Source organism: Gekko japonicus, unplaced genomic scaffold, assembly GCF_001447785.1.
Source record: "Gekko japonicus isolate JY-2015 unplaced genomic scaffold, Gekko_japonicus_V1.1 scaffold126, whole genome shotgun sequence".
Classification (NCBI taxonomy): Eukaryota; Metazoa; Chordata; class Lepidosauria; order Squamata; family Gekkonidae; genus Gekko; species Gekko japonicus.
Window position 1 is genome coordinate 345,988 of NW_015162477.1, and position 10,526 is coordinate 356,513.

General features: G+C 42.0%; 1 protein-coding gene across 1 annotated transcript in view; it reads right to left on the reverse strand.

Moving 5' to 3' along the window:
- The window catches only part of FBN2 (fibrillin 2), a 255,889-nt gene that overhangs the window by 8,605 nt on the left and 236,758 nt on the right, over positions 1 to 10,526 (reverse strand). The window contains exons 58-62 of the mRNA XM_015405784.1: positions 9,674 to 9,799; positions 8,076 to 8,198; positions 6,806 to 6,922; positions 5,942 to 6,070; positions 3,656 to 3,775 (exon numbers count right to left, since the gene is read on the reverse strand). Of these exons, the coding sequence (XP_015261270.1) occupies positions 3,656 to 3,775; positions 5,942 to 6,070; positions 6,806 to 6,922; positions 8,076 to 8,198; positions 9,674 to 9,799 (615 nt within the window). The remainder of the gene's footprint in view (positions 1 to 3,655; positions 3,776 to 5,941; positions 6,071 to 6,805; positions 6,923 to 8,075; positions 8,199 to 9,673; positions 9,800 to 10,526) is intronic.

The following is a 10,526-nucleotide window of genomic DNA, read 5'->3' on the forward strand; positions in this document are numbered from 1 at the left end:
CGTTTAACCGCCTGCGCCACTGCTGTGCTGTGCTGTTGGGACTGGTTCGATAGCGTCCTTTTGAAGAAGGTTCTGGGTTTCTTCAAGGAGCGTATTGGATGGTGGAGTAATTATGAAGTTGGGGGCCTCGGGTACCTGGATAAATTATATGAGGTACCCCTTTTCGATGACGGACAGTACCCACCGGTCTGATGTTATTCGCTGCCAAGCAGCCAAGTAGGGAGACAGGCGGGTAGGGGTAGGACAACAGGAGTCAAAGCTTTCGGAGTCTTAGCCTTAGGCTGAGAGATGTATGAGAATTCTGGTTTGTGCCCATAAGGGCGGGAAGACATGGTGGGTGAGTCTTCTGGGGACGACTTAAGAGAGAATCTGCAAGACCATGGCTTGTTCCAGGATTTCGCTTTGGATAGTTTAGGAGCCAACATGACTCCTAAATTCCGCGACGTCTTTATACTTTTGTCTAGGTCTTGTAGGACTGTATCAGTCGTTGCACTGAAAAGGCCCTCTCCTTTGAATGGAAGGTCCTCAATGAGAGTCCTGGTGTCCTGCGGTAGGGCAGTAGAATGCAACCAGGTGTGACGTCAGAGGGTAACTGCTTGAGTCAGCGTTTCGGCGGCCGCATCCAATGTGTGCTTAGCTGCACTGAGCTGATGTTTAGCCAAAAGCATTCCCTCCTTCTGAATCCTGCGAGCCTGATGGTTAGCATCCTCAGGGAGGGTCGGAGTAAATCCAGACATCTGCTCCCGAAGAGCAAACTGATATCTCCCCATACATGCTGTATAGTTTGAGGTCTTGATGCCAAGAGCTCCCGCAGAATAAAATTTTCTTCCAAACGAATCAAGTTTCCTTCCTTCTTTCTCAGAGGGGGTGGAATGACTGCATCTGTCCTTGGAGGAAGAAGTGACTACGGCAGAATAAGATTTAGGATGTTTAAACAGAAATTCAGCACCCTGCTCCTGCACTTTATACATATGATCTACCTTCTGGCTCGAGACGGGTGTAGATGCCAGGTGAGACCATGGGACTTTAGCTGCCTGAAGAAGGACCGAAGTCATTGGTAAGGAAATGGGTATAGAAGTGTCCATCTGGACGATATTGAACATGGAGTCAGTCACAGTAGGTGGGGGCTGTACCATAGACAGAGTGAGTGTGTTAGCCATCCGCTTGATGAAATTTCCGTAGGATTTCAAGTCTTCCGAAGGGGAGATTGTTGAGGCGGCGAGGGTTCCACCAGAGGATCGGGGTTTTCGTCCCCTGATTGGGAGGAAGCATCTGAAGAGGCGGAGTGCTCAGATGGCTCAGGAAATGACATAGGTAGCATTGGTATCGATGGAATCGGGTTCAGTGGCTCTTTAAACTTTGGAACTGTTGGGTGCGATGGCTTGGAAGGTTCGCCCATCAGTCCCGACAGATGGGGCCTCACGAACTCCGGCGTCAATGGAGGATCTTGATACTGGGAGATGCGTGAAGAGGTGGACTGACAGCCCCACGGCATACTGCCTGTAAATGGATAGGCCCCATACATGTATTGCCACTGCCGTTAGTCCCAGGGTGGTGGCGGTGGTGGATGGATCGGTGCCGATGGTCGGTCTCGATCATCAGGACAGAGCTGTGAAGGACGGACAGACACATCGGCTCCACGGTCTGAGTGCAGACTTTTGACACTTGATGACCGGGAGATCTGTGTCAAGTCCATATCGTGCTCAGAGTCAGTGAATTGGATAGGATGCAGCAAAGGTGACTGAGGTACACCTTGTGGCTGCTCTCGGCTGAAAAAGTCAAGGGAAGCAGCCCCTGTAGGATTCGGTTCTGAGACCCTCCGTGGGGTCAGCGGACATTACATAGGGGGAGTTTTCTTATGCTTTTTATGCTTGACTGGCTGATTGTCCTTGCCTTCCTTGCATTTTTTGGAGGGAGAATGGGCTAAGGACTGAGATGTCTGGGCCGAGCGTGTCAGCATTGGGTGGTCGACATCTATGTGAGTCGATATCGGGGACAGTGCAGCCGTCGATGCAGAGGTGGCAGTCAATACTGACACATGCCCAGAAGTGTCCTGTGAGGACATCGGTGAAAGCGCTAACTCCAAAAGCGCAACGTGAAGTCTAGCAGCTCTGTTCTTCCTTGTCTGCTTCGAAAACTTAACGCAATGAGCACAAGAGTTCACTTGGTGTGATTCCCCGAGGCACAAAAGACAAAGCGATTGTCCATCTGGGGGGGCGATCTTGCTGCCGCACTTAAGGCACCATTTAAAGAAACCCCACCTCTTGGCCATAGGCCAGGAGAGGGGGGGAACATACGGCAGAGTCCAAAATGAAATAAATCCATAGAAACAAAGTCCTTTCACTTAACAAAAATAAACAAGAAGAAAACGAAGAAACTTCAAAGAAAAATGAGGAATAGGCCTAAAAGCCCAAATTTTTTACCGACCGAAGTGGAGAAGATCCTACCAGCACGGCGGTCAGAAGAGAACTGGCAGGATTGTCGTGCCCCTCCCTTGGTCATGCACAGTGGGGCCGGTGCGTGACTTGGGAGTGGGCTCGAAAATCCCTTTTGCTTTCAAGAAGAACCGATCGAGGTTGGCGCAGGCGTACTATAACCCAGAGGTGTGATGCACAGAGACCACGAAGAAGATCTTATCAAAATTTTGGAACTGATAATGCTATTAACAGTAACCTGTACAATATACAAGATACTCATAGTCTAACAATATTCACTGTTTCCAGATTCCAATTTGAAACCTGGTATGCTAATTAATGGTGTGTGTTCAGTATAAACTGAGCCAAAAAAATATCCTTATTGGTATTTATTGGGTATTTTCTCAGCTGGTTACTGAGTGGGCTGCTGATTCAGCTATACAAAAATGGCTGCCACAAAAAATATTCGGGATTTTTTTGGGCCACCAGATAGCTGCTGTTTAAAAGGATTGCCTTCCCTTTAAACACCTTCCTGCCGCTTCAGAGTTCATTTGCAGCACAGCTTTTTGCAGGCTGCACTGCGCGTGAACTCCAAGTAGCAAGTTCTCCATTATACCCTATGCCTATGGATACCATTATAGTCACTATCTGGGGCTCGGAGAGGGCTGTTTTTTGAGGTAGAGGCACCAAAACAAAAAGTGACAAAACAAAGTTTGAATCCAGTGGAACTTTTAAGACCAACAAAGGTTTATTCAAAGTATAAGCTTTCGTGTGCATGCACGCTTTGGAGCTCATTCACAGCTTGGCGAAGGCATTTAAAGGGACCACGTTCCTTTTAAATGCCTTTCCCCTCTCCACTGGAAACAATGGAGGATGGGGGGGGGCACCTTCTTCTGGGGCCCACAGAATTGGAGCCCCTGGTCCAATTTATTTGAAACTTGGAGGGTTTTGAAACTTGGAGGCTATGCTGCAAATCTGGAGCTTCTACCTCAAAAAATAGGGCCCCCCCCTAGCCCCAAAGACACCTGGCTCGATTCTCCATTATAGCCTATTGACTGTAATGGTCCCCATAGAAATTCGGCAATCCTGACTATTTCCTGAATCCCAATATTTTTTGGGTTCAATATACCCAAACCTGAAAAATACCAATTTTTTCTGTGTGCACACCCCTAATGCTAATCTTACTTTTCAGTCATGTAAAATTTGAATTCTGGAATATTTTGTTTCCAAAACTGTCTTACCAACACATTGATTCCACTGGTAATGTTGAACATATCCTTGTGGGCAACCACATCTGTAGCCACCAAGAATGTTTTGGCAACCATGTTGACACCTGTGGTTTCCTTCACACTCATCTACATCTGTAAAGAAACATTGTGTTGTAAAAGCAAAACAAGGAAAAGTTATATGAAGTGATAAATCTGATATTCAGAAAATTATGTAAGGCTGAAATAATATGTGTATTTACTTGTAAATAAGCCACACAGAACTCATAGTATTGAGTTTCGAGTATTACTTCACTGCGAAATCTTCACACAATCTTAACAAGATGTTCCCCAGAGAGCACTACGGTTAGGGTCACAAAATCGTTTGGCCCTCCCTGGCCCTAGGGACGCCATGCTGGTATTGACCAGGATCAGGGTTTTTTTCTGTGGCAGCTCCAACGTGGTGGAATGAGCTTCCGAAAGAGACCAGGGCCCTGTGGGACCTTTCACAGTTCCGCGAAAATGGAGCTCTTCCACCAGGCATTTAGGTAATGAGCTGCGCTTCATCCTCTATGTCCTGTGCCAATTCCATTTCCAGCCTGGCCCCGCCAATAGTGGATCCTACCGCTGAATGTTTCATATGCACTTTGTACTGCCATCACTATGTTAATGGTTTTAATAACTATGTTGTGTATTTTTATACTGATATTTATACTGTTGTTTTATCTATTGTTCTTATGTAAGCCACCCTGAGCCTGCCTCGGCGGGTAGGGAGGGGTAAAAATCAAATAAATAAATAAATAAGAATTTCTTCACAGAAACATGTATCCTTCTATGATCTCTTCCCTGGGAAAATGCTCAAACTCTGCTAAAAACCTCCACTGAAACATCTATATAGCTTCTCAGGGATACCTGTTCCATTGTCTAGTTGACTACTAAAAGAAGGAAAGATATTATCTAAATGTGGTTTACTGCAACTTGAATTCACTGCTTCACATTCTTCCTTCAGTCACCTTGATAAATAGTTGACGTCCTTCATGGAATTGACATAGATATTTGAACACTTCTGTTTTTTTTAAAAAAAGCTATATATATGTGGTTTCTGGACTCCTTTATAATTTTCTCAGGTGGCTGAAATTCATTACTGCCTCCTCAGAATCTTTTCCTATTTGTTTGAAACTTTCTTAAAATAATTATAAATGTGAATAATGGACTTGCCTACCACATCTAAATTAAAACACAATATGCTCTAAAAACATCGTAAAATTGTAAAGCATTAAAGAAAAGAGTGTAATAGCTATTATACAAGACAGTAACACAAACACTATCCCTCAAAGGCCTTTTGGAATGAATGCTATAGATCTCATCCTGAAGACAAGAAGGTTTGAGACTATCCTACCTATCTTACATGGATGGAAACAAACTTGATGTGATACTCAGGATGTTGCCATCAACTCTCCATTTTAGTTCCTTCCTACATTTTAATGTGGGACCGGACCCTTTCTGTGTGAGGCCAAGAAAGGAGGATTCTGGTGGTCAGCACCTCAACAACCAAGGAGCACGACTAAACCTAATCTCATCAGGAGACAGTTCTAATATGGCATGAGGTCCTAACTAGAATACAATCATCCACAGATTATCTTGGAATTAAAAATTCTGATGAACTATAGCTAGCTAAACTATTCAAATTTTAAAATGTTATTGCAATGATGTCTCACAATGAACATAGATTCAGGTGGGTCTGAAGCAGCAGAATAAAGTTTGATTCCAGTGGCACCTTTAAGACCAGCAAAGTTTTATTCTGGGTATAAGCATTCATGTACATACACACTTCTTCAGATATGTATCTGAAGAAGTGTGCATGCACACAAAAGCTTATGCCCAAGATAAAACCCTGTTGGTCTTATAGGTGCCACTGAACTCAAACTTGGTTCACAATGAACAAACATACACAAATTATGGAATAAGCCTAAACCATAATATTATGCACACTCTTGTTCAAGGAATAGAACTGGCAGTGGGTTGGATCCAGTGAAAACGTTCACAGAAAGTGTTGGTAAGTGGAAGAGGGGGAGAAGAGGCAATTTTACTTGAGTCCCTCTAGTCTCTGCAGTCCACTGTCCTGTGGTGCATTTTGCTTGTGAGGCTCTCCTGATCATTAGAGTGGAGTGTAGAGACAAATGACAAGCTGTTTAGTTCACCTTTCCTAAACTCTTCCAGTGGGCCTAACCTTTCCTCTGCTATCATGGGATAGGGCAGGGTATAAATTAAATAAATAAATAAAAATAATAAATAATACTAATGGTCGGTATTCATTTTTACCTTCACAGTTCAATCCAGATGAATCTAGAGAGAAACCTCTCTGACATTCACAGGTGAAACTTCCGGGAGTATTCTGGCAGATTCCTTTTGACCCGCAAAGCGAAGACTGTGAACCACATTCATTGTTATCTAGAAAAAGGCATATTATTTTTGGACAGAAACAGGATACAGAAATTAACAAAATGTACAAAGGTATCTTAAAAGATTATACTTTTTATATATAACTTTTATATATGTATAATAGATTATATACAACTTATACACATCTTGAACTCATGTCTTTGGACATGTTAATTTCTTGTAATGAATCTCAAGTGTGGTGGGAATAGGGGCTCTTGAGTACAATATACTGCAGGAGGTATTAGCCTGCATAGTGCCAGTACAATATACCAACAGGGAAGGGGGAAAGGTGGCACACCTTTTGAAAACGTGCCACAGAATTTACTTCACATGAAAACAATTTCAATTGGCTATATAGGCTAGACTCCAAAGAAAGCTACAAACATCTGATATATCAATGGAAAATTACTCTTTAATCTGTTTTTGATCAACTGGATTTTTAAATATGATTTTAATAATACTTTCCTCCTTTGTTGCCATATGGTTACATTTACAATGTAATATAGAACACACAAATGCTCACTAAGAAAATGCTTAGAGCAGAAGCTTTGATTTCTTCTAACATTTTTCTTTATCTTAATTATATATATCTCCTCCTGGAAGTCCTGAGTAGTACAATAGTGACAACTGCATGAATATGTAACAGAAAGGAGTTTTTAAAATGCAAAGTAGATAGTGTTCAAATAGTACGTTGCCTTTTATCTTTTTAAATGAAAGAAAATTCATTGTTTCAGTTGGTCTTACCAATACAAGCTGTATGATGTTGTGTGAAACCTGGTGGACATTTACATGTGAAACCCCCAAGGGTATTTGCACAAAGGAATTGGCAGTTGTGTTTGGCAGTTTGACATTCATCAAGATCTAAAAGTGAGAAGATGCAATATTTGTTCCTTTTACAACATAGTTGCTGTAATATGATCAAGACAAGTTACTTTTATTTCAGCAGAGCAGCCAAAACATGCTCTCCTACGTAATAATCCCATGTTCTTGCTTAAACTACAGAGCTAGAATTTAAGTATAGTCCTTCGAGAAGTACAGCAGAATTGGCTGGCTCTGCCCAGCTTGTCAAGATATGCGAAATCAGTTTTGTGGTGTTACCCATAGTTCCTATGAAACATTGCTTGCTCATTTCCTGCCTGCAATGGAACTCTTTCAAGCCCTCACAGAGCTCCTCTGCATGAAAGTCCACTCCTGGTGGCCAAGCATTGACACAACAGCATAACATTTGTTCTAGCAAAGCACTAATGAGGAGAGATTTAAATATACCCCGGAGGAATGGCACTAAATCATTAGAAAGTGTCAAATATAACGAGAGTAAAAGTAGCTATATTGTACAATCTGGCACCCGGCAGAGAGAAACAGCAATGGATAAAGAATTTAGAATATGTTTTCACATAATGTTAAGATCTAGTTCAGCCTTGTTATGATGAAACAAAATTCTCACAGCTTCTGCAGACCTTCTGATTAGGAAACAGAATGTATTTTCAGAAGCTAACGGCTAAGATTTTATGGTGCCTTTCCATCAGCACAGGAGCTCATCCAAGGGAATGACTTTTCGGGCTGCAGAGGAGAGAAGGGTGATTTTTCCAAATTCCCAGACCCCAAATTTGCCCTCCATGCTGTTCCTGTGGGTCCACTGACCCAAAAGAACATGACTTCAGGGGACAAAGAAGGCTGTTTTTAGGGTAGGGAGGCAGAGAAACTTTCTTTGCTATGCTTAGGATCCAAGCCGGTGTCTAAATTTAGAATGATGTAAAGTCGTCAATGTCCTGACACAAACTATGTTCCCTTCCCTTGGCTTTTTTTGCATAATATTTTTGTTCTGATCTATGCAAATTTGACGGATGTCAAGTAACTCCTTACATCAGAAGTGTGGCTGCCACCATACAGTGTATCCATAGGGATTGTTTTCTTAATTGTCCCATATTAGCATATTGTGAAAGTGGTAGTTCAAGTAGAATACTATGAGAAATGAATGGGTAGAAACAATCCCCCAAACCACTCAGTTTCTTACCTCTACAGGTCTTTCCATCTTCCTGGAGGATGTAGCCACGAGGGCATGAACACTGATAGCTTCCATCAGTGTTTTTGCAGATGAAGTTGCATGGTTTGGGAGACTGAGAGCATTCATCAAGATCTAATTAGGATAATGAACAATTAGTATTTAAGTGTAAATTAGTATTTAAGTGTAAAGAAAAAACTGTAAACAATCCTATCTGAAAAGATTAACAACTGTTTGAGATCTATTTTTTTTCTACAGGGTAAGTATTGAGCGGGTGAATTCAAGTGTGCTGCAGTTAAGGAACCTCTTCTAGTTTTCTCTAGAAGAAACAATATATTGTCTTTTCAGGTTAAGATATGCTCATTATTTTTCTTCATTTGTACTTTATTTATTAATTATATTTATATTCTACCTTTGTTCCCCAAGGGGGTCCCCAAAGCAGTTTCTTCTTTCCTCCATTTTATCCTCACAAAAACTATGTGAGGTAGGTAGGTCAGTATGTCACGTCTTGTGGCCTGATTGCTAGTCTTGAATTTAAGGTATTGTACAGGCCCCTTATTGGCTGTGCTCCCCACCCCCCATCCACAAGTCAATTTGGTTAGCTTGGGTACCAATCCCATGATTTCTTTTAAGCCACCCAAATAATCCAGAGAAAGCAGGAAAGGTAGTGGTGGTATATCTGCAAAAGGAGCAGAAGGAGGATCCTTGGGATATCGGGCTTGATCATCTCTTGTCTCGGGCCAGTTGGGGGAAGGCAGAAGGCTTATTGTTCTCCAGCCGCCCAGGCCTTGTGCTATTTTCAGCAACAGGGTGCAGGTTGGGGGAGATGACCTCAGTATGATCTTCTTTCTCAACCACACACTGAGAAGGGAAAGCTGAAGGTGGTCAATAATGACTGAAATCTCAGCCTTTTCTTTGATGCAGTAAAGGGAGAAAGTGCCGATGTAGCTATTTCCTGATTTCTGTATGTGTGTGTGTGTGTGTGTGTGTGTTGGGGGGGGGTCCTGTTAAGGTGATGGTAGCAGCACTTTTTCACACTACTCCCACTACAAGAATAACGTGGCTGTTGTTTCCCAGCCCAGAGGATGAAACTGGTGCTTTGCGGATGTGTCGTGAGAAGCTTTCCACTCTGACCAGATTGATGAGGGAAGCAGCTTCACAGTGGGGACTGAGCCCAAGGACCATTCTTGACTACCCTTTCTCCGTGTCCCCTTCTCAGCTTCCAGCAAGTGAAGGACAGGGAAAAGGAGAGAAAAATAAAAATAAATGACTGCCCCCCACAGAAAGAAATGTAATGCTCTGTGTAGCTGTGCAAACCTCTAACCTCCTCAACAAAACAGCCTCACATTATTTACAAATCCAAAGGCAAAGCCAGTCCAAGAAGGCAGGGATCTGCCCTATGTATTGAGGTCAAAAGTGGTCCCCATCCTCCAGTAAGAAGGAAATACTGTAAAAACTGGCCTTTGTAAACTTTTGAACGAATTTAAAAACAGTGAAGGCAATTTTTGTATTACAAGGCTTTAATTTGCATACTTAGTGGGGAAATATGGGAATTTACAGGACAGATTTAATCTAAAAAGAGTGAAAGAGAATGTGGTGGTAATGCTTACCCACACATGATGTACTACTAATGTCAGTGGTGTAGCCAACTTTACAAAAGCATCTGAAAGAACCCATGGTATTTATGCACTGCCCATGTGTACATAGGCTTGGCATGACTTTACACTCATCAATATCTGTGGGAAAACAGAATACATATGAATTTTTTTAAAAAATGCCTAACTACCATGGAAACACTTAGTCAACAATTTATGGTAAATTTCTGAAATGGAAATAAAGCCAATATTTACTTTTTTGACTATTTAATCTTTTTAAGAAGTTCTGAGAATTTATTTCTGCTAGAATCACCATGCAAATACAACAACAAAGCAAACACCAACTACACAGAGCAAATACCAACTACTTCTTGCCAAGCATGACAAAACACATTGGGGCCCAATAACAAAGAGTGGTTCAAACATCCTGTGAAACCATGGCTAAGTACGACCAGTTGATCATATGAATATGGGGCATCCATTAACTATTTAGCAGGTATATTAATCAATTAATTGGAACTATGGTTTTGTGTGATGTAGGAATGTAGATACCTTGGCTTAATTCTGGCTTATTCTCCAGCACTGTTTCACACATTTGAAATTTACAGGAATACCTGGTCAGAAACATCTCTTGACTTTCACTGGCTCTCACTAGCAGTCTCCCCGATCACTCATCACTGGCTCCTGGTCTGCCCAGCAATAGCTGAATATTCACCCATACTCAGCTTTTCAACAGAGTCATCTCTTGCCCACATCTCTGCTGTCTTAAAGACCCAAAAATGTTATCATGCTTCTTACATACATTGATAATGGAAGAAAACCATTAGTGGATCATCAGTTTTCTTAATTATCACTACTTTCGCAACAA